At 42.5% G+C, this 24,362-nt stretch overlaps 2 protein-coding genes across 2 annotated transcripts; both read left to right on the top strand.

Moving 5' to 3' along the window:
- The first annotated feature begins 8,651 nt into the window (after positions 1-8,651).
- Positions 8,652-15,643, top strand: LOC119888696 (zinc finger protein 260-like). The gene is made up of 5 exons (XM_038699396.1): positions 8,652-8,887; positions 9,519-9,936; positions 10,475-10,602; positions 10,884-10,944; positions 13,391-15,643. Exons 2-5 carry the CDS (start codon positions 9,612-9,614, stop codon positions 14,659-14,661), a joined length of 1,785 nt encoding a protein of 594 aa, XP_038555324.1. The 5' UTR covers positions 8,652-8,887; positions 9,519-9,611; the 3' UTR covers positions 14,662-15,643.
- Positions 15,644-15,825: 182 nt separating this feature from the next.
- Positions 15,826-19,321, top strand: LOC119888697 (zinc finger protein 408-like). Its single transcript, XM_038699397.1, has 4 exons — positions 15,826-16,851; positions 17,087-17,208; positions 17,373-17,490; positions 17,659-19,321. Exons 1-4 carry the CDS (start codon positions 16,431-16,433, stop codon positions 18,636-18,638), a joined length of 1,641 nt encoding a protein of 546 aa, XP_038555325.1. The 5' UTR covers positions 15,826-16,430; the 3' UTR covers positions 18,639-19,321.
- Positions 19,322-24,362: the final 5,041 nt, after the last annotated feature.

Here is a 24,362-nt window from a genome sequence, read left to right as displayed (position 1 = left end):
TTTAATGGCAATGTATATTCAGTATTTTCGTACTCTCAACAAATTAAAATGAACTATTTGAAGATCAAATGTGTGAAATACACAAAAGGCAATTACAAAATTACTTGCCATTTTGGGATTTGCACGATCACTTTTTGGATTTCAACCCTGACCGAGAAGATGCTGCTGCTGGTGGAGTAGTTCTACCACCTATCCAGTGCCATCTGGGCCACAGCTATGGCTGGACTGAGGGCAGCCATCAATCCTATCACTCCCTCCCAGGACAATGGAAAAGACATTTACAAGGCTGTGCTTTACTATGTAACATTTCACTCAAACTTGGCAGGATAACATGCAGTCATGCGTTTTTTGTGATTTGAAAAATTTTATCTGATTCTTACAAATGAAGTTGTAATTGCTTGCATGAATAGGTATTTGTGCAGAACTATTGTGGAGAAGGTTTAGGATATATAGGTTTTACTATGCAGTATATAAACAACACTGTTTTATTATGCTACGTTACTTGTTTTAAACAACCAAATGAACCTCCCACAGCTTTCAACAGTTTTTATTGGCAAAACTTTTAAATCTAGTGTATGCAGATATTTTAAACTGATATCTTAAATACCATTAGACAGTTATCTCACACTGCAAAACACATCCACCAAACTCAACATGCCATGTTTGCTATCTTGGTAATGAAGAATTTAAAATAAAGCTGTGTATTTGAAATGCATTTTTTTTTTCCCCAGTTGGAAACAACACATCAGTTCCCCTTCACAGTATAATGCTGTAGACTCAAGTAAAACACTTAAGTTAATATTCACAATGAAAATGATAAAGGCCACAGGCATTATATCCATTTATTGTTTTGACATCAACCAAGTTAATTTTTGATGACGATTTAGTAAATGTAAACCCCCACAAAGTTGATTCCACTTGAATGACATGAATTTGCCATACACGTATTGAAACTAATGTGTATGTGGAAGACTGAACAATTTAAACTTTTCAATAGTACAGGTAACACTGAAAAATTTCAAGATTTTACATTACATGTACATTTGTCAATGCTCTGCAAACAAAATGCAAATAGAGTTCTTAAATTACCTTTTTTCAAATAAATTTGTAGCAGAGGTCCCAAATTAAAAAAACAATGCAATGGGAGAACCAAACACTAAGGTTGAGCTATTTTTATGGTTTGACTTGGGCTAGATGTCTTTTTTGTTAAGACTCTCTCAGAATAAGAAAAAATGATAAATAAACAAAAATGCCATTAGAAATGAGAAAAAAATTCACAATACTGCTTGATTTGGAGAAGTAAACATCAGTGGTCACAAAACATGACCTCTACACAGTCTCTACCCGTTCTGATTGCTGCTGTCATTATATCTCATAATCTAACTTCTTGTATGTTTTCACATTTTCAACAGGAATAGTTATTGTATTTGTGCAGGCACTTACAAGTGGGAAACACAGTAGTGAAAAGGTTCTTGATGCTATTAGCATCCCCTTCATAAGCATAGCCAAATTGTTAGAAATTAGGGACAAATCCGACTTCTCCTTTCAAGAAAAAATGTTTCCCAAACCTCCAAACACCTGGGGTCTCATTTATAAACTATGCGTAGAAACCTCACTAAAAGTGTACGTGCTCCCAAAAGCCAAAAAAACTGCAAAACATATTCAGACTGCACCCGTAACCTAGCAGATGGTATAAGTTACTCAGATGTCCACAACCACACAACATCATTGTTCCACATCTTACCATAAACCACTACAAAAATCGCCATATTTCAACAAAATTTTACACAAAAATTGGCCGAACAATTTGAACGTTTGCTCAGTAGTTTTCACATCGGGTGTAACGTTAGCATTATAGCTATAACTTTAGCTGTGTTAGCCAACGTTTACAACAACTACGCACTAGAACAGTCTGTGAAGTTACATTGCCGTGTTTATTTTAAATATAATTCACAACCAATAAAGCATACTTACAGGTTGTGATTGTGAATTTCCAGGCCCAAACAGAGACTGAGTTGCATCGTCTTTTAGGACTAAACGTTGAACTGTTGCCGGTGTTCTGACGATCTATGCTGCCTTGCTGAAAAATGCTACCATAGCGCAAATTGATAGACTCAACTCTACTCGGCCCTGCTCCGTTCTCCGTTTCAAGCTTTATGACGCATTTTCATTGTGACGTCACAAGTAAAGGAAGTGAAGGGCTTGACTACAAACGAGCTGTCTTCAAGCAGTTCAGAGCAGTGCTTTCTGTGGGAGATGGGAATTCCCTTTGGGCTGGACTTTGGGCTTTTTCACTTTGCAAACCTGTTACATGCACAAAAAAGATTTATAACTCACTAAAGGAGAGGGGAACAGTCCTCACTTAATGAGGCTGCAGATGACTTAAAAGAAATATGACTTGTTGTAAATGACATAATACGTTATATTTCCATAATGTGTTTTTACAATTAGCGCATCACATCGACATGCTGGCACACAGCGTTTGGCTCAAAAAGGCAACGAACATGTGATAACAATAGGCAATATGAAACTATAGTCTAGTATTTGCTCGACTGACGCATTAAAAACGGCATCAATTTAAATGCAATTTGTCCTCCTTTTCACCTTATTTATGAGAATAAATTTCATTGCATGCAAGTAGCCCCCCTCCAGTGTATTTTGACATTTCTATATTTCATATTTCCTTACAATGTTGATTACCCACATAGTTCGTCAAAAAATATTTTTTGACAAATTTTTTGGCAAAAGTTGCTTAGTTGTTAAAACGGGGGTTGTGACGTATGACTATAGTAATTCCGTAATTCATACGTCATTCTCCAAGCTTGCGCAGGCGCATTGTCATGCCTTATTAAAAAACTGTCAGGCCATCATGCCTCGTTAAAGCCCCCTCCAGCCAGTTTTAACTGCCGTTTTTGGTTAATGTTCTTTCTCAAACAGAGAATGGTGTTGTGGTTAATAGTCGGACGTAATACATTACCATGACAACCAAAAACTGACCGGCTGAGCCAGAGAGGGGGGTTTGGGGAGGAGGAAAACAACAAACAAACAAACAAACAATAAAAACAATAATAATGGTAAAAGACAACAAGCCGAACAACAGCAATAAACAGCTGACATAGTAAGACAACTAAGAGAAAAATGAAAACAAGAAACAGTGACGCACAATAAATAAGCAGCACAGCCATGAGAGCTGGATTAATAACAATTAATTTAAATAAGTAACTGAAAATAAAGTATCAGGAATAATTCTACCAGGGACAATCTAAATTTGTTTGTGTCTATTTGTGAGACTGTGTGCGTCTGTGTGCGTGTGGGTGAATGTGTCTGTATGTGTGCACACAACATAGACCAGAATGTATTTATACTTCAGTATCCAGAGGGGTCCAACAACTGGCCGATAGAGAAATGGGGAAGCATGGATCTGAGGCCAACGAAGCAAATCAGGGACGCAAACTGGTCCCTCCAAGCCAATGAGGAAATGCCTCCCTCGGACTCCAGTGCACAAACTAAACGCCCAGTAGCCATCCAGAGACCCTGCACAGGGAAGGGGAAAAAAAACAAAAACACAATGCATCAAGATGCATCGACAATCGCCCCATAATCCCACCACAGCCCTCCAAACCGCAACTGGATCAACCCGCACAGCGCCCAGAGACCCCCACCCCCAGTAGCCAGGGGACCCCGCGACCGCCCAAAGTGCAAAGTACCCAAGACCGCGTGTCCCGGGGGAAGCTGGTCCCCACCGTCAGGTGAGCGATAACAAGGGAGAACCAGGCCAACAGTCCCCCAGCCAAGCCAGAGGCATCCCTCCCCAGAGTGCAGGCAGAGCCAGCAGCCCCTGAGCCCCATAAACCCGAGGCCGGTCTCCTTCTTGGACAGGGGCCCAGCGCCCCCAGTCAACCACCCTCAAGGAGGAACACCAAAACCCACCCCGACAACATCGGCCATGTGCCCCAGAGACTCCCGAATGCCCCCACTGTGAGAGAGCCGGCAGGGGAAAGTAGCGGAAGCCCCACCCCTGCCGAAGAGGGCCCAGGTGAGGAGAGGAGACAACGGGCCCCCAGGCCCAGGGAGACACCACCCGCCCAGAAATGAGCAAAAGCCAGAAGCCTGAGTCCCCAGAGCCCCTGGTCCAGAGCACCCCACAACTGTCAGGTAGTGGAGCCTCCCATCGTGCCCCTCCCACCCCCCAAGCCCTCTGTGTCTAATGTGTAATTAAACTTGAGGGGTGGCCAGTGGGGGAGGAAGAAGGGCGAGGCCGCAATAAATCAGCTCCACCCACCAAACGCCCTGAGGCCTGCCCGCCCCCCAGAGTCCTAAGGGTGTATGTAGTGAGACATGACCAAAGGGGGGAAGGTGAAGGAGGTCATAGGGAGGCTAGAATGGTCCTCCCCACTGGGACCAGATTCCTGACTGGCCCAATCATTCAGTTCCATTCCCCACCCCCCCTAAGCAGGAGGACGCAAGGTCCCTCCAGCCCAGGGCTTATAGCAAGTGACGCTCTAGAACCTTCAGCACCCCAGAGTCAGTGACAACCCCGCCCAGCCCCAGGACAGGTCCAGGTGACCCATCCCCCCCAGCGCGCAGACCTGCCCCAGACCCCCACACACCCCCGAAGCAGCTCAGCATAGCCCCGACCCAAAGCCCAACAATCCCCCGCCCTCTCCGGGGCCCCTCCGGCAGCCCCACTGCCACCCCCCCCACCTCACCGTTCCCACACAATCAGGAGCACTGGTGGGGGTTGTGCCAGCTCCGACACGATCCAGAGGGCCATGACGCGACCACAAACAACCATTGACACACCCCAAAGCACAATCCTTCTCCACACAGGATCCCCGTACAACAACCAAGCATCCAGTCCGGGCACCAAAATCCAGAGGAGACACCCCCCAATCAGCTCAAAAAGGACCAGCCTGCACCCCCAACCCACCCCGTCAACCCACTTCTTCCCGTTCCCCCACCCCTCCAACAACCAGTCGCCAGACCCCTCAGAGAACCGAAATAAAATTATAAGGATGCACACAGGAAAGAGCCACTGACGGTCACCAGTTAACAGCCACTATGTTTTATGGTGCGCTTTCTTGTGGTGGGTGCCTCCGCCGATGCATTGGTAAAACAGCCGTCAGTAAAATGCGTGCTGCAGACTGAATATAAGACGGCGGCAGGTGAAAGTGCGACGTGTTTTCTGTCATCTCTCCCCCAACACCGCACGCACAAATGCCATAATGAAAAAAAAAATTAAAGACCCTCTGTTAGCCAACTTTCTGCAATAACTATGCTAGCTAACTACACCTGGCTAACTACAACTTAGCTAACTAAACTAGAAAGACAAACCAACAATCAGACACAGAGAGACATACCTACTGTAAGTTCTAAGTAAATGACACGATAAATTGGTTAGCTAGCTAACAACAATGTTTATCAGTTTTTTACCAATGCATCGGCGGAGGCAACGGTATCAGAAGTCTTTACATACAGTTCAACAGAGTTATAGACCCCCCACATCCCCGCGGTAAAGTAAGCGCACCATAAAACGTAGTGGGAGTTATTGTGTGCAGTGCGTGACAGGACCATCGACTGTATGATTGCTAACAGCGGATACGCGCACATTAGTTTCTATCATGGGTAGTAATAGCTACTCCTGCCAGACAGTAAAGTGTACTAAACTTTACAGTGTAGTGACAGCATATCGTTAGTGAACACTCCAGCCAGTCAGTTTTTGGTTGTCATGGTATGTATTACGTCCTACTATTAACCACAACCCCATTCTCTGTTTGAGATAGAACGTTAACCAAAAACGGCAGTTAAAACTGGCTGGAGGGGGCTTTAATATGATTGCTGATTAAACTGTCCAACATATTTGAGATGAGAGAACATTTTCATCCTTCTGCCATGTGAGTTGCTTTATGTGCGTATGCATGGTTCAGAGTTTACGTACAGGGCCGCATATTCTCCCATCAAGATCACAAATTTTTGCTTGGGAAGTGGCATATGCACGTTTACTGTTTTGTGCGTAGGCACTGTTTATAAATGAGGCCCCTGGGCTTTGATTCTGTGTGTATTTATATTTGTAGCATTGTTTTTGAACAGGGCGTACTTTTAGAAAAAATTTGTATGTATACCCAGAATAAACAGACATCAGAACATGGCTATGGACCCTATGGGCACAGGCATGTGCGCACTAATGAGGACAATAGGTCTAAGCTAAATAAGGCTTAAAAAGGGGTACTTTGCGATTCTCATCTAATACACTTTTTGTTAAATTAGGCAAATATTATGGGTAGGTAGCTCTCTGTTTTTCGTGTGCTCTGAAAAAAAATCCGGTTTCCTACACAGCCCCTGGGTCTGTAAATTGAGCACAAACAAAGCTGCTCGGAGCAAGCAGCAGGTGGCGGTGGCGCGATCGAAGCAGTGGGAGATAGGGTTAGCAATGGGATTACCAGGAGAAGGATAAGGAGCAGTCTACCCTGCCGTCGCCGCCAGACCGTGTGGATTTTTGAATGGGAGTGATTGGAACTGCAGACGGGAGACCGGTGTTTCGGTTTAACGGGTGGCCCTGTTAACGGGTGGCCCTGTTAACGGGTGACCGTCACCTGAATGCGTCTGTGGTTGTCGCAGATACGACAGCTGTTGGAAACAGGAAGTTCTTCGTCTTTGGAGTCATGTGTGTGTGTAAACCTGTCATGTACCACTTTGTCACGCTTTGAACGTTGCTTATTGTTATGGAAAATGTTGAAAACAGGAAGAGGGCAAGTTGCTCTTCCTGTGAATGACAAACATTTTCTCTAAATGTTCTAAATACACATATTTGTCTTTGGAGTCTGTGTCAGTAAACACGTCATGTAGAAAAACAATTCAGCTTTTTTATCACGAGATTCAAACTCAGATCAATGTGGGAAAATAAATCAAAGTCGGATCGATATTCCACTAGCCTATGCTGTTATCACCTCTCACTCCGCTGTCGGCGTGGCATAAAACAACTTCTAGAGCATACAGCCAGCCATCACTCTTTAAAACGGGAGACACAGATCAACTTGTGACCACACTGTCTGTGCTAACCAAGACCATGTACGTATTTTACTTGTTCCCTTCACAACCAAGCCGCCGTTTAACACAGAGTTGTTTACAAGATGTGGATGATATTTATGTTAGTAGCCTACTTAAACTTTTTAAGTAGGCTCCAGCCTCCTTCCTAGCTGCCGGAAAGGAGCGGCTCCGCCCACCAACAATGAGGAGGAGAGGGCCTCCAGCAGCGCCTCGGTACATAACCCCACCTCCACCCGCTCCTCTGTGCAAGGACAACCTAAATCTGCGTCTTGTTCTTTAATTGGTCTGTTTCAAAACTACAACGGAAAATTTGATATTTGTGAAACCAGGAAGCAGCTTGTGTCTTCACCAACCAGGAACCTCCAGGTTTGAAAACTGAAGCCTCAAACCTGCGCCTCTCTAAAGGCCAGCAGAGGGCGACTCCACTGGATCGTATAGAAGTTTCTGAGAAAATGTAGCTACTTCTCAGCTGATTTATTACCTGAGTAACCACTTTCCTAATGAGTTTATGGTCTCAGTCGCTAGTCTTCTTCAACACAGCATGATGTTCATCTAGCAAATTATGGTCCCATTTAGAGGAAAATACACCAGAAAGCAGGAGAGGCTCTAGAGCGGGGCTACCTTGTGATTGACAAGTCACCCAAATATGGTACCCCATAGATGTTCAACACCTCTTTTCTCTCAGCTGGACAGGTCGGCTGGAATAAAATACAGCTGCTCGTTATTTTCTATAAATTGAAGTAAAAGACTTCCTGCTCAGCTTCCAGTCTGAAGGGGAGATGTTTGTTAACCTGCTTGAAGGTAGGTAGGTAGGTAGATTTATTTTGTCACAATATAACTCCCTTCTGCTATATAGCAGACAATATGCATTAATACAGAAAGCACATTTGTTATGCAAACAGTTTGTTGTAATCCTGCTCAGCTCAAATGTATGTTTTTGTTGTGTTTAGCAAAAAGAACTGTGGTGGATCCAATGCATTCATGTTGTTTGATTACAGACTAGCTGCTATGGTAACTGCCTGGCTGGGACTGGAGCACCAGTAGCATATTTAGTAGCGCCTGAATGGAAGAAAAAATCTACCTATTTCAAGCATTTTATTTTTTATCTTTATAGTTTTTTGTTTGTTTTTTTATGTTAAGTGATGCAGCAACAGGAGTTTCTCGCGAAAGATGACGTATAATGACGTATCATTTCCCTCCCTCCCTGGGGCGTTATTTTTTTCCCCACACCAGTTTTGCGGCAAGTCCCGCCCAGCTGTGCTGTGATTGGCTATTAGTCGTTCCGCCTGCTGTGCTGTAATTGGATGCCAGTATGAAAGTTACGGTTTAAAATATAATTATATTTTATTATGATTAATTTTTCATTATCGTCAACTTCAGTAGTGTCAACAGCGTTGCTCTGGTGTTTTTAGCGGGCTCTAACCCCCTTTTTGCAATAAAGATGATTAAAAAAAGCGGGATCTGAAAATTATTCGACTGGAAAACCGGTAGTGCAAGCATCCAATCACAAGGACGCATTGAGCACTGTTCCATTCACAGCACAATAGGGCGGGACTTGCCGCAAAACGGCGCAAAGCATTCATTCGCAAAACTGGTGGGAAAAAACGCCTCTCGGGCTGACGGCCTCTCGAAGTGTTGGGTAAAAATGGCGGAGAGACATACTATCGTGTGATTGTATACGCTGGATAAGTAACACGAAACAAATGCAGCTGGTTTAATATTCAGATGTCAGATGAGGATAAGCCGGTTTACTGTTCATGTGGTAAAGTTTCTGTGGCCCAGACAAAGGTTCAGACCGTTGATCATCAAAGTGTAGGAGGAGTTCTCCTTGTGCCGAACGGTCAGTATTTAGCATACATCACATCTGCCCGCCATGTGTAACGTTAACGTTGCTTGAATGTTTGTTAGTTTCTAACGTACATTTGCAGTCTTTGTCATTACAACACGGACCTACAACGCTTCTTGATGTTTAAAGAAACGACATGCTGGATCCAAATTTGTGTCTAACGTTATTCGTCGAAAGCCAACTGTAGTCATTAACCTAATTATCATTAGCAGACGATGGTTCAGCGAGAAACGTGATAAGAACATGAGAGGTTAATCATCTGTTTAATTGTTTTTACATTTTAACGTAACACACCGTAATGTTTATTTCTGATGGTCCTCCCTAATGCTGGCATGCTATTGCTTAATGTTAAATCCAAACAATGTGACGGCGACTTATATGTTGTGACTGAATGATTGCCCGTTGTGTCTGCTGGTTACTCAAAACATCACACGTTCACACAGTACTGTGCTTTAAACAATCCCAACTCTACCAGTCAGTCAGCCCTCGCCCAGCTGACTGGGATGTAAAGCCCTGTTTCATCAAACATACACCCAGCTAAAGTGACCATATAAAGAATACCTAGCAGCCCTTGAGGATGCTGTATTGGTGTTGACCTAACCTGATCTCTTATCTCTCTTTTAAGGGTTAAGCGATTGCTGATTGAAAAGTGCAGCACCGGTACACCATTACACAACTCTTTCTGATCGAGGACATCTGTTGCCAGCCATCTTCAAAGATGTCTGACTATCTGACCAGAGAATTCCAGGCCCAGCTGACTACAACCATGGACTCAGTCCTGAGGAGAACAATGTCTGAAATAATGAAGATCTTTGAGAACAGTCTACATGACCATCAAATGGCGCTGGCGCAGAAGGGAGAAGAGATTGTTCAGCTAAAAATAAAGTTGCAGACCGCAGAGATCAAGCTGAGAGGCAGTGAGTGTGGAGGTGACAGAGGAGCAGAGATGAATATAAGTAAGATTAATGAAATGCATAGAGATCCTGAAGATGTTCTGAACGCCATTGGACAAACTTCTGATGTTCCTGAGATTGACTTTGAAGGTATAATCTTTAAATGAGGAGAATAACTTAACAAAATATGCTGATTTGTACTGTGAAATATGTTTTCTGATTTAAATATAGTCAGTATTTTTTTAGAGAGAACTCTGTTTATTAACTGACTTGACTGTGTGTTCAAGACCATTTTAGTATTCACCCCAAAAGTGAAAACCGGTCTCTACAAGAGGATTAAGTACAAATACACATAATACACAAAAGAACTGATCTGACAAGTACTCTCACCCTTTACTAGGACACATTGAAGCATACCTGGTGTTGCCAGATGTTTTCAGAATGTGTTCAATCAAGTAATTTAATTTTAAGTTAAATACAACTGTCCTAAACCTTCAAGAAAATTTCCAAGGCATTAAATATCGCTCAAAGTACAGTAACCAGTATATCACAATTTCACATGGGGGTAGCAGAGAGAGAGCCTTTTTACCTGCATGCATGTAAATATCTTACTACATCATTGCAGCAATACGAACGAGTGCATTATATAGCTTACACATACAGCTTCATCATGTCTTTGTGTGTACAGTACCCGATGACTGGTGTGCTCCCCTGGGCTCCGAGACCGCGAACAAGCAAGAGGAGGGTGTGTGTCCCAGCATAAGACTGCGCCCGCTGTCTATTGCTCTGTGGCACATTCCGAACATCAAGCAGGAGGTGTGTAACAGAAGGGGGGATATCAGGATGTGGTGGCATCACTGTACAAGTTAGCATCATAAATCGAAAAAATGATGGGTAGAGCCTCCGGTTAAAAAAAGTCACAAAAAAGGCTAAAGCACTTATTTGCTCTGTATAGACTGCCTCTTTCATAATAAGCTGGAAATAAAATTCATCTCATTAATTGCTACTTATGCAGACCCAGTTCTGCACGTATGTGTTTTCTTTATACTTTGCATTGTTAATCATTGGAAATATAGCTAATAACATCTGTATTTTAGGTGGTTAACCGTGACATTGACTCCCACCAGCGAGCAAAGGGTTGCAGGAGATCGAAGAGAGGTGAGTTTCATTTTTGATTAATTATCTTTTGCTTTCTCACATCCACGTTTATATTCACTCATATTCACGTGGCTATTTAATGATTTCCAAGGCTCACTTTGTGAATAATAACTGTACTGTTATCCACAATTCAAAGGGTTGGTTCACCAAAATTACACAGAATGTTAGTTAGATAGTTTGGTTGCTTGGTTTTAGTCGCCCAGGTTTTAAGATGTCTATCGCTGAGATTACTGCGTCCACCCTCAATGGAGAAGAATTTTGTTTGTGGTGCTCACAGCTGTCAGTCAGGTTTGAAAAATTCAGGAGCATCATTTTTCCAGAAAGTGTCTCCATTACTCTGGATAGTCCACAGAACACTAAGTTTTTATAGGGACTATTCCTCACTAGAATTTTGTTGTAGTCAAAACTGCTCAGGGTGATTTATAGATTATCCAGAGTACAGGTTGTGATATACAATCCTTTTTACCAATGCGTGGAATCACAGACAATCAGCTGCAGGGTTGTTCACATACTTGCCTGCATATATTGTGGGAGGATTAAAAGGTAAATGCTCTAGAGGTCAGATTTGGGCCGAAGATTGCCTTGCTGACACGGCAAGTAAGCCGGCACGATATGAGGAAAATCTGCGATGTGTGATAACATTGTTCTGTATTGTGATGATGATATGACTTGTGATAAATAAACAAATATTGACGTCTGCATATTAGCTGCCTGGTTGTCTTTAATTTCAGAACAAGAGTATAATGTAATATTTAAAATACAACTGAAGTTATTTCTAGAGCAGCAACAGTAAAGTTTACAAGTCACTATATAAACTGAATAATATCTCACTGGGAAAAAATCTAAAGTGTCAATCAACTAAACCATATTCCTGACATCAAAATACTGAGTGACATTATCAGTCCGTATCAGTCCTCCCTGCTGCTGCTGTTATTCACTGCCTGCAGATAAAGTTACTGCTGGTAGGAGCGGCTGGTTTGTCTCAGCCTGCAGATAAGTTACCAACAATGTGCCAAATTTTAATGTCCATGGCAAACTAAGCTAAACTTTTAGGCTACAGACAGTCGACTATTGTTTGCGCTTCTTTGTAGCAATTCACTAATAGCCAAGCTTGCTCGCTAAAACACAGCGGCAGATTAAAATATCACTTCCTACATGTTTGTGTTTGTTAAGAGGTGTATTGTTTTTGTTTGTTTTTTTTTTTTTTTTACTTCCAAAGGTTTCATTGCACATACTTAGAGTAGAGCAGGGAAGAGACTTCAGCCTGTTAACAAATACTAATAATACTTGAGCCCTGAGGCCTATTTAATATTGCGTTTCATTGCCTATCCCTAAATACAATTAATTTTCTTCTATATCGCGTTTCAGGCAGTCTTATGCGTTGTTTATTCCGCCTGTTCAGATCAGTGGCAATGAAAATACGATTCATCGGTCTGCAGCGGTAATCACAGTATCTTCCCTGATAACTTTTGTATTTGCACGTTAACATAGCTAAACGTTGATGACAAGCCTGTATTATTATTGTCATCCCACTATTATCTTTTGTTTAGTTTATGTAGCTGGCCTTGCATCACCTAATAAATTATTATTCTAAATGTTTCAGGGACAAAAAAACTCAAACCAAACGATAAATGATGTTAAAAAGCTGACAGACTCACCGACACTAACTTGAGTTGTATCTATAATAAAAGATAATGGGGGGAAATAACAGATCATGAAAACACAAATCTTTCTAATAAATGAAGAAAGTTGTTTGTGGTCCTTTTGTTATTCAGACCTTCGATGAACACAGATTTCTAACTAAATGGGGAATCAGAAAACAAATCAAATAAAACATGCAAGTGATACACATTAGGTTTAATCTGTTGTGTCTTCACTCCAGTATGAATCTCCATTGATGTTGTGTTGCATCAGGTAAGTCTGATCAGCTGCAGCGCCCAGTTAATAACTGATATCCAGGGGGCGGCAAGTAAAATACGTCTGTCAAGGCTACTCTCGTGTGTCCTTGCTCATGGCTCTTCAGAGATCCATGCCTCCCTGGAGCACAAATAAGAGCTTTAGGACAGCCTTGAAGATGGCGGACCAAGTGTCCAAACTGTGTACAAAGTCATTGCTCACCCCTTTATACAGGTGTGAAGATTCTATTGGATATTGGTTCAAAACAACACACTACACTTTCCTAAGTTAACCTAAGTCATGTTGTGTCATTCGAGTCACATGCAACGCTTTCTAAAGAGAGCCAGTCAGCCTGTCTGTAATAAAACAAAGAGAATCTCGTTGGTATTAGTTTAGTCAATCAAGTCAGACAGGAGAGACGGAGTCTGACCTACTGTTTTGGAGAGTCACAGGCTCTCGGCAAATGATCTTAATGAAGGAAATATTCCTTCACTGTAATATTAATAACTTTCCATTAATAATACTTTTTGCAATGTTTTTTTCCCCACAGGTTCCTCATTAAACCAGGGGCACAAACACACTCAGGACGGAAGCTTAGCCAAATGTGACCAAGGAACAACAAAAACAGTAATAAGAAACGACATGAAAAAACTGCTCCTGGACATCAAACAGGAATATACTGACAGATCTGAAGGTCTCAAAAGAAGAGGGAGGCATTTAAGAAAAGCACAGCAAAATACACTGAAGAGCAAAGGAGATCAAAGAAATATCGCAGTAGCTGAGTCCAAGTCTGCAGAACGGGAGACGGTGAAAAGTAACCATAAAAAAAGGTACTCCTGCAAGTTTTGTGAGAAGGTATTTGACACAGAGTTTGGCCGAAGTGTGCACGTACGATCACACAAGAGGTGTCGAGGTTGCAAAAAAGAGTTCCCTTTTCCAAGTGCTCTTAAGAATCACAAACCATATTGTGGAAAACTCAAGAAATTGTTGACAAAAATAGCACAGTCCGCTGACCCTCTAAAACCTCAGTCCTCAGAAGAATCGACCTCGCCAAGCAAAAAACAAGTGATTAAGGAGGACAGCACGCCTTCTTCTAGCAACCACAGTCAATCATCTGTTCAGAAAGATGCCTACACCAAAAAGCACTCCTGCGTACACTGCAACAAGAAGTTTAATTCAATTTGCAAGTGCAGAGACCACATGCGTGTTCATACTGGGGAAAAACCATTTCCTTGCGACTTGTGCCCAAAGAAATTCCGTGTTAATCAGTCACTCAAAGTACACTTAACGAGAATGCACCAAGACAAGAGTTCCAGTGAGACTAACGGAGGACTTGCGTGGACTGAGCCTTTAGAGGAGATTGAAGATGATCAAGAGGATTTGATTTCTTCCAGCAAAGACACGCGTCAAGCAATCGATGTTCAGAGTGAACACAACCCAGACAAAAAGCCAAGTCGACAGTGGCAAACGATGGGCACACGCTGCTCTAATGGCTTTAGCTGCCTGTTGTGTCCAAAGATTGTGAGAAACAAGTACATGCTGACTGAACACTTTCGCACCCACACAGGAGAGAGGCCCATCAAATGTGACCGGTGTCCCGCAAAGTTTCATTCTAACTGGCAGCTTAGCGTGCACAAAAAAGGGGGCTGTAATCCTCTGATCCAGTGTGAGAAGTGTGAGAAGAACTTCTTCTCACGAACAAGGTATAATAAGCATGTGTCTAAATATCACAAGGACTGGTCTATTTTCTGCAAGTTTTGTGGAAGAGGCTTCGTGGTTGCAGGACGCCTCAGGAACCATATGGAGCGTTGTCATAAGTAAGCCCAGTATACAGCTAGCATCACCTTTCTGTGGACATTGAAACACTGGATGTTGTCATTAATGCTGGTTGATGGTGAAGATTCCCTACATATAACATGTTTTGATGGCTTAAGTTAAGCTGCTCTGTTGGGTTTTTTTTTTTTTTGAGATGTGATTTATATATTGATTTTATGACTATATCCGTAATCCACATTTCCTTCAAATATGGAAACAGTACTGTAAAACCAGTAATAACAAATCAGGTGACTGAGGGATTCTGAAAATGACATGTCAGCAAGATATAATTGGGTTACCAAATTAAAAATGTGTACTTTATTGAAAGTATAAGTAATGTAAATTCAATATTGCCTTAAAGCAGACCTGCTCTTTGACTGTAGTATTCGCCACAATGGTCTTAATACTACCTTGGTGGAAGCTGTATAACAATCGCTACATAAAATTCTGTTGTCTCACGGTATACAGTAAATCGCCAGATCCCCCTACCTGGTTGTATTTACTAAAAATCAGAGCTTGTGTTTTTTGGAATGATGTTTTAGCAGAATTGGAGAAACTGCATCACTCAAAAAGGCTTTCAGATCACCCCAGAGTGTTTGGTGATTTTGGAGTCAGACCCAGCTTTGTGATGTTGACTGTAGTTACTGGACAAAATTTGATCCTGTAAAATATCTCCTGCTACTTGACAGATATCTGAAAACGTTCCATTGTTGAGGACTTTTTACGTTCAATGTTCTGTTGAATTTTCATTTGATGCTTGAGTTCTGAAACAAACCAGAGAAGTGAGCATATTATGTCATTGTATTATGTCAAGTGTTTTATTTGTAATGGTTGTATTATTTCACAAGGACATGTATTAAAAGAGGAAGATGTAGTGTTACAAGCCCACTGTTCTTTTCTTCTTTTTTTTTGTCATTTTAATATAAGTGTTATGTTTTTAGCTTGTCAACATTACTCCAATAAAAAGTTCACATTGTGCACCTTGTCTTGCATATTGGAGTTATGTGTGTAAAGTTGTTGTACCACCTCCTTATTGAAGACTGTTTAGAAGAGATTGATCTGAATGTTTATCTATACAACATTACACATGTATTTTGAATCTTTGATGGTTTTGTTGTTTTTTCTGCAGTACATGGCTGCTGATCTGCAGTGTCCGACTCCTCTGCCGTGTTATCGCGAGACGTGCAACAACTATCACATCGCAGATACCTGCTAACCTAGCTGGACGACGAGTCTCCTCATCTTTGAATGTGATACGAGTGTTTTCGTGGATTTAATGTTAGCCATCGAAGATATTTGGCCGCCGACAATCAAGAGTAATTGCCGTCCTTCGTCTTTGGTTGTTTCCATTTCATTTACACAGTTAACTTGAGTGCTAGCTAGGACGGGCTTGTAACGTTACTGGCTACGCTTCACTGGCTCCCTTGTTTACACTTTAGCTAGAGTTAATGTGTTAGCTAATGTAACGTTACACTAGCAAACACCAAATGCATTTTCTGTTTACAACCAGGTTTCTTACAGCTAGCTAGACGTTGGTTACGTTTATGTCCTTAGACTATGCAAACTGGCTCTCGGTACGACACCGCATAGCATGTCATCACTAAATGATACCAGCGTTAGCTTACAACATAAAGCATTGACAGCATATCTTTACTGAGATCGCTAAAAGCGCCGCACAGGTTGATTATCAGTATTTGTTTAACCACAAGGAGATTGGGTTAAGAAAGGAAATCGCCGCGATAGATGGCTAACGTTAGATAGCATGGCAACATCTCATGGCAGTTCACAGATGCCTCAGTAGAGGAGTGTACAGTAGTAACCACATCGTCCCTCAACTGTCTGTGGAGGGCAACCTCAGAAGAAAACAGCGGTGTCAGTCAGTCGTTGACATTAAAATATCATCACTGAAACAAAGGACAATGGAGTCTGTGAGGAGTGCTTTCCACGCTCAGCTGGCCACAGTCATGGACTCGCTGCTGGCAGCTGCTGTTTGCGAGATCGCCAAGATCTTTGAGGGCAGCCTGTGTGAACAGCAGGCGGAGCTAGCGCAGAAAACAGAGGAGATCTCTATCCTCCGAGGCAAGCTGGAGAAAGTGGAGAGGAGGCAGAAGGCAAAAGGTGGAGGAAGCGAGGAAGGGGAGATGCCATCAGGAGACCGAGATGGTAGCTTGAGGCATCAGACCCTGACAGGACCAGGTAATACAGCTCAGTTGGTCTTATTCAAGTCAAGAGTTCACAGCAACTCACTTTGGTCATTGTCAATGTACGACAGATGAGTTAAAAAAACAACTTGTGGAAGTGAAATACATATATAATTGAAGTGTGGAATTATGTTCAACGTCTAGGATAATCTTGTATCCAAAGCTATATCTCAAACCAATCCATTTGTAGCGTTAAAGAACACTTACACAACTGCATTTTTCTGCCACAGGGCTGAATGTGGCAAAGGATGTGTCGTCTTCTCATTCAGACCCAGTAGATGGACTCAGTCAGAGCCTCAGCGAGCTGAAAGAGGAGGTCACAGGCCAGGATGGAGCTTCTGTAAAACATGAGGTCAGACCCTATCCTGTCTCTCCATGATTCAAAACTTGGCTGCTCAGTGAACTGAAGTTATTAAGCCTATGTGATTTCTGAATAGCCAAGGACAAAGTGACTTTTGCACCATGTCTTGCTGTTGGCTTTTCTGCATCTTACACACCTGTTGTACTTCTCCTCAGCGTGCTGGATCACGGCCTATCCTGGCTTCTGTTGCAGGCCAAGCCCAAGAGAGATGTCTTGCTACTGTGGACCAGAGGCAGATAGATACACAGTCTGCCACACAAGCCAAGGCAAAATGTAAGAGGTCATTCATTCTTCTCTCACTATTGATTATTGTAGTCAATAAAAAGACTATTCTTTTCAGTGCTAGAGCAATATGACCTGTGTATGAGTGTAAGGGTGTTTTGATATAGGTGGTGAAATGAAAGTGCATCAGTTGACCTTTTCCCCCTAATTTCTCTGCAGTGTCTCACTGGGATCAGGGCAGTCATGGTGCAGACCACAGACCCCTCCAAGATCAAGCCTCTACCCCTTTTCTCTCCATCTCCCAGAGCGGACGTTGCTCTCCCAGGCCTGACCCAAGCTTAGCTCAACCAGGGGAGTGGTTACCAGGGTTGGATGCCAGCCGAGGTGAGGTGTCTGGTCTGGAGAACCTGCAGGCAGATGGTTCTGGTCCAGCTAGCAGCAGCACTGGCACACCCTGCTTCCGACCAGGTTTTGGCTCTGATGAGACAAGCAACGAAGATGATGATAGCTCTTTCCCTTTTCTGGACCAGGAGCCTGAGAACCAGAACTCCAATCAGAACTCAGTGCAGGGCCACAGCGTGGGGCAGAGGGGGGCTCGGCAGCTTCAACCTCAGGCACCCTCTGGTGAATCACCATGGAGACCCCGAGACGACAGGGGTGGGAGAGGCCCCATAAATCACACACGGCGGGTCACAACTTTTGGCAACAGAGACCCTCTCCGACCACAGTCCAATTCACAGTCGCTCACGCTACGACACACAAACACTCTCAGCCATCCTGTTGCTCCTGGTGGAGGGAACGGACGACCTTACACCTGCCCATACTGTACCAAGTGTTTCACCTACCCCTCCCACCAGCGCAGACATCTTTTACGCCACACAGGAGTCAGACTGCATCCCTGTCAGTTTTGTGACAAGAGTTTTCTCACTCCTTCTGAGCTTACTGTGCACACTCGCACGCATACAGGCGAGCGGCCTTTTGGTTGCGCTCAGTGTGGTAAACGTTTTGCCCGCAGCGGGAACTTGAGAGCCCATCAACGGGACGTTCACATGGGGAAGAGGCCCTTTGCTTGTACAGAGTGTGGGAAGAGATTTGCTCACAGGGGGAACCTGAGGGTGCACAATCACAGAGTCCATCAAGGAGATCCCTACTACATGGATGATCAGCAGGAGTCCGACATGGGACCTAATCCCATTTGAAAGACTTTAAAAATATGGTTCTGCACATTTCATTTTGCTAGCAAAATAAACCCTAGGAACATGTTTCAGGATTGCCTATTGTGTCCCACATAAACTTACAACGGAACACTTAAAAACCGTTTGAAAGGATTTGATGTGTTTGTTTTATTTGTTTTGTCAAATTTTATGTGGGACAACCATAAAATGAACCACCGTAACATTTTATCATATGTAATCAATGACGTACATGGTAAAAGTAAATTTTTGAGTGTCTTAATTTAATTTTTAAATTTAATTCTGTGTCAGAATTGTGGGTCACACTAAAAGGGAGAGCTTTTTATTTATCTGTATTGTAAATGACTAGATAAAAAATCGTAAGAAATATTGGCTATTGTAAAGAAACAAATGTTTCTCCAGGATGACCCTGTCCAATAATGTTCTTTGCTCACAGTGAAATGTCACTGAACAGACTGAACTATATTTTCATTATAAGACAATAAAGAAAGTTGGTATTAGATTTAGACATGTGGCATGCAGAGGTAGGATAGCAGGTCTCTTCCATCACAATAGTGCTTATGTACTGCCCATCTCCTCAAGCCTTTATTTTGACTGTGCTGTAAAATGGAAATGTGTTGTTGAAGAAGAACTGTGCTTTTATTTTACATCCTGTTTTGAAATTAAATAATATACTCGCGTATAAACTATTTGTTCTCCTCAGCCAGAAACATTTATGTTTTGTACAGTGCAGTATTATGTTGTTGCACTGTTCTTTGGCAGACACCAGGGGGCAGTGTCAACATACAAAGGATTTATAGAAATAGCTTTGGACAGCATTGCTAATAGATTTCTGATAAAGTGTTGTTCTCAGCACCTTTTACCATGTGCCCTATATTTTCAGATCGTTTCCCCTGATGTATGCACTTGTGTCATCATGCCATCTCTCTCATGATCATGGTCTGCAAGCAATGTGCTTATAAGGTAAAATCTGAATGTCCTTGTGTTTCATACATTCGCCTTTAACAGAACCATGACATTTTGATCTCAGGACAGGACAGGCTCACATTTTTTCCAAGGCTGTTTTCACAAGCCTTCTTGTACGCTGAGTCATCAGTCACCGCAGTTGTTCCTCCTCTCCACACATTGGCCCATAAAATATCCCCTCCTAAATGTGATTGCATTTTAAGCAATAGGAGACAAAATGCAAAAAGAATTTCAGGTGAGGCTTATTTGAGGCTTCAGCAGCCTGGGTTAGTCAGAGTTAGTGTTTTTAGTATGAAATGTAACTCTGTTGCTATCCCTTCACTGCAGCTCTGTATGGTGGAACACAAAGAGGGAATTGTATACTAATAAGACTAATTTTGGAAAATACCCATTCAATTTGATTAACTCAGACTGCTGCAGCTGTAGCTTTTTGTGCCCGATGACTTAGACAAAGGCCTACATTAAAAAAAAATGTCCTAGCAAGTGGGATGTGTGAATGTTAATGAGATTTGTCCACGTCTCTCTCTCACTCTCCCTTTCTCACGTAGTCTCAACTGCTGAGTGAGGCTTGGCTGAGCTGTGCCAATGTATTCCCCAGGCTGCTGAGTCCTTGGTTTGCTCATTGAAAGATTACATTCGCTGCCCTCCTCCAGTGACCTCCCCTCCCCCAAGGGTCACCTGTGTCTGTGTCTCCCTCTGGGTTTTATACTCAGTTATAAAAAAATGAAAGAGTGCACAGCCAAAAGCCAACCCTATGTTGGCTCTAATACATGACAGAGAGGAAGGCAAACATTAATAGGAATGATGCATGTCTTGCAAACAGAGTTTTATATTTATGGATTTATAATTCAGCTTAGGACACTGTGTGAGTGAGCTACTATTGAAGCGAGAGGACTGAATCTCCTTTAAGTAAAGCTGTACGCTCTTACAGAGCATTTAGGGAAATGTACTGTGTAAGTATTGTATTTATGTATGGATGAAAGCGTTGGGTCAGATAAAAACACAATTTTATATACAGATTTGGGTCTCAAAATAGGTGTGTATGTGTCTGTGGATTCATAGGCAAGGGTTACACAGGGTTTGCAGTGTTTTCTGTTTGTATATTTGGTTATGTGTAATCTCCTTTCTGCTCTAAGCTGCTTTGCCCCAGAGGGGAGCGTCACCAAATGAACAGTTGACCAGGGTGGATACACTATGGGTGTTTTGAATTTATGTGATAAATGCATTGTAAGGGTATGGGTAAAACCAGATAAAATAATTTGACCGAAGACTAATGGGTCCATAGGCCATTCCTCCAGTGATCTGATGTGGTTTGAATGAGACCTTTCTGTTTGTTCTCACAGTCTGCACGCAATAATATGTCCTAGGAAGTGTTTATCGACAGGTCGCTGTGTTGTAGTTCTTTTTTCCAGAAGATATCAGGCTATATTGTGCTCTTTACCGTTTATGTCACCATGTTTCAGTTTATTTCTGTTGCCCCTGAGGCTGCTTCTTTAATTTGGCAGAAAAAAAAACACTCCTCCTCCTGCCATAGCTTTGCCCTCGGCCCAGAGAGTCATTCCATCACCATCCCATAATCCTCCAGGAGTAGAATTATACCCCTGACACCCAGTTTTATGCAGCTTCCTCCCCAAACGTAAAAAAAATACTCAGCAGAAGATGTATGAGCATGTAAGGAACAAGTCAAATTATATTCCCTGATATTGTTTGTGTTTATTTGTATGTGTGTACATCTCTCTCTGTCTTTATGCTTTCCATTTTCAAGCATGCTTCGATGTGTGTATGTACACTGAACAAAATTATAAACGCAACACTTGTTTTTGCCACCATTCATCATGAGCTGAACTGAGACTTTCTCTATGTACACAAAAGGCTTATTTTTCTCAAATATTGATCAAGTATCTGTCAAAATATGTGTTGGTGTGCACTTTGCAGAGATGATCTATCCACCTCACAGGTGAGGCATATCAAGATGCTGATCGCACAGCATGGGTATTTCACAGGTGTGCCTTAGGCTGGCCACAATAAAAGGCCACTCGAAAATGTGCAGTTTCACTGTATTGGGCGAGTCTGGGGGGGTCCAGAAACCAGTCAGTATCTGACGAATGTGAGCATTTGCCCACTCAAGTCAGTTATGACGACGACCGGCAGTCAGGTCGAGACCCCGATGAGGATGACGAGCATGCAGATGAGCTTCCCTGAGACAGTTCCTGACAGTTTGTGCAGAAATTCTTTGGTTATGCAAACCGATTGTTCCAGCAGTTGTCTGGGTGGCTGGTCTCAGACAATCTTGGATGTGAAGATGCTGGATGTGGAGGTTCTGGGCTGGTGTGGTTACATGTGGTCTGCGGTTGTGAGGCCGATTGGATGTACTGCCAAACTCTCTGAAACGCCTTTGGAGACGGCTTATGTTAGAGAAATGAACATTCAATTCACAGGCAGCAGCTCTGGTGGACATTCCTACAGTCAGCATGCCAATTGAATGCTCCCTCAAAACTTGCAACATCTGTGGCATTGTGCTGTGTGATGGAACTGCACATTTTCGAGTGGCCTTGTATTGTGGCCAGCCAAAGGCACACCTGTGCAATAACCATGCTGTCTGATCAGCATCTTGATATGCCTCACCTGTGAGGTGAATGGATTATCTCGGCAAAGGAGAAGTGATTTCAACAGATTTGTGAACAATATTTTAGAGAATAGGCCTTTTGTGTACATAGAGAAAGTCTTAGATCTTTGAGTTCAGTTCATGATGAATGGGGGCAAAAACAAAAGTGTTGCATTTATAATTTTGTTCAGTGTATGTGTATATATGGATGCATGTTATGGTTGTATTTACATGTGTACACTTACCAGCATCTTTCTGTGTGTGTGTGCTGGGGCTATAAGGGGTTTAGAGTCGCCCCAAGGCAGCTCATAATCTACCCAGTCCCACCACTCCCCAGAGGCTGTGGTTTCATGCGGGTTGCCATTACTGTAGTGAAACCCCCCTTTAGGGGATTACAGTGCTGTCTCCTGCTCAAGGCACTGAGTTGATACATAGTCTGCTTACTGTATTTAAGCACTCACTTAATGTGCTAATAGCGTTAGACTGGGGAGACGCAGCAGCTTTTAACTTTCATCTTCTAAAGCGCTTTGTCTGTTGGAAATGCTGATTTCATGGCTGCTGGCTTAAATCCATCGGTAATCAGTCACAATCACAAAATATTAAATAAGGTTCTGGATGCAGCAGACTTTATGTGTGCATGTTTTCGTGTGTGTGTGTGTATCAAAGGCAGTGAGGAGCAGTCACTGGGCCACGGTTACTGGGTTGAATCTCCTCCAGGAAGTGGAGTTGCCAGTTTCTCTTCACATTTTGGGGGTCATAGAGCACAACGAAGGGGTGGAGTGGGAGTACATTATCTTCCTCCTTCAGAGTTCCTGGGTTTTCCAAGTGTGTGTGTGTGTGTGTGTGTGTGTGTGTGTGTCTGCACGCATGAGTGTGTGTTCTCCATAGGCTGCTCTTGGGTTGCTAAGCAACGCTGTGTCTGCACAGTGAAGTGGGGGTGGTGGGAAGAGAGAGAGAAGCAGCAGGTCAACAGAGACAGACACTCACAAGCATTGCCGCGTCTGATTGGACACATCGGTGCTCCTGATGAATGATGCTGATGATTATCATGTTGACAGGCTGTAGGCCTGAATTGTGTCTGGGTCTCAAAGTCCACTCCCTCCCTCCACAGAGGTAAAGTCCATTTGTCTGTATCAGAAACTGAGATTGTATTTCTCTTACACACTGCTAAGAGCAACAGATGTCCAATGTTATATTTATTTTGGTTTAATATTTTGACCAATGTAGTTTAAAAAAAAACATGTTTCACAAAGCCATATTATAGTGATTAGTTATTATCGTACTCTGAGTACACTTTGTCACTTCCCTCTCATACAGAATCAGCTTTGATGATGGAACTAAAACATGTTGATTGTCAAAGACTGGAAGACAACAATTTCACCTTGTTTCCAAAGATGAATTGAAGAAGTGATGCCATACACTGAGGAAAAACTTGCACAAGGGAAAACATGGGTACCTCCTGTGTAATTTCTTGAGACACGATGAATGTGGTTTGATGTATGGCTTTTTGATACCCGCTTGAGATGACTTACTTTAGATAATCGCTATTAGCAAAGGTCTCTTTTTAATGGAATTTTAAATTCCACTTATTTATTAGTAAAGCGGTTTTGTTTTTACTTTTGAGTGTGTTCTGTCTGTTGATTTGATGACATATTCAAAGCTTCCAAATAATAAAAACTATGTCTGCGAATCTGTTCCTCCTTTGCACAGATAAATATTTAATGTCTTAAGTTTTGAGATACAGATGAGATATGAGAACAGTCATAGAGAAATCTTTTGCACAATCCTTTTGGTATGTTATAGGTCAGAGATATTTGATATTTACAGCTGTAAATCACTTTTCACTTAATTTTGAGCAATGTTTTCTCACAAAAATTTCAGCAGAAAATCAAGAGACCTGCAACCAGGACAGAAGATCCTTTCCTTAACTAAGAGTGTTGTCTTCTCCAAGTCTGACTACTAAAAAAATATATATATATATGATGACTTAAATCTTCTGGTTAAATAAAAAAGACCACATGAAGATTCACCACCAGTGTCCTCACACCATCTCCAATGAAGGAGATGGTGTGAGGACTCAGTAGCTATAGCTCAGATTCACTCCGGGCAACAGATCCAAGTGACGTTGGGGACGTTGGGTGGTCACGCTCCACTGTCAC

Source organism: Micropterus salmoides, unplaced genomic scaffold (genome assembly GCF_014851395.1).
Source record: "Micropterus salmoides isolate LMB-PRFRI ecotype aquatic unplaced genomic scaffold, ASM1485139v1 Ms_hic_scaffold_5, whole genome shotgun sequence".
In the NCBI taxonomy this organism is placed as follows: Eukaryota; Metazoa; Chordata; class Actinopteri; order Centrarchiformes; family Centrarchidae; genus Micropterus; species Micropterus salmoides.
Note: the sequence above shows the minus strand (reverse complement) of the source record. Positions and strands in the feature narration are given on the sequence as shown.

Coding starts and splice junctions, on each gene's coding strand:
- LOC119888696 (XM_038699396.1), top strand. CDS start 9,612: ATGTCTGACTATCTGACCAGAGAATTCCAGGCCCAGCTGACTACAACC. Junction 9,937..10,474: donor TCCTGAGATTGACTTTGAAG/GTATAATCTTTA, acceptor TTGTGTGTACAG/TACCCGATGACTGGTGTGCT. Junction 10,603..10,883: donor TTCCGAACATCAAGCAGGAG/GTGTGTAACAGA, acceptor TCTGTATTTTAG/GTGGTTAACCGTGACATTGA.
- LOC119888697 (XM_038699397.1), top strand. CDS start 16,431: ATGGCAGTTCACAGATGCCTCAGTAGAGGAGTGTACAGTAGTAACCAC. Junction 17,209..17,372: donor GAGCTTCTGTAAAACATGAG/GTCAGACCCTAT, acceptor ACTTCTCCTCAG/CGTGCTGGATCACGGCCTAT. Junction 17,491..17,658: donor CACACAAGCCAAGGCAAAAT/GTAAGAGGTCAT, acceptor ATTTCTCTGCAG/TGTCTCACTGGGATCAGGGC.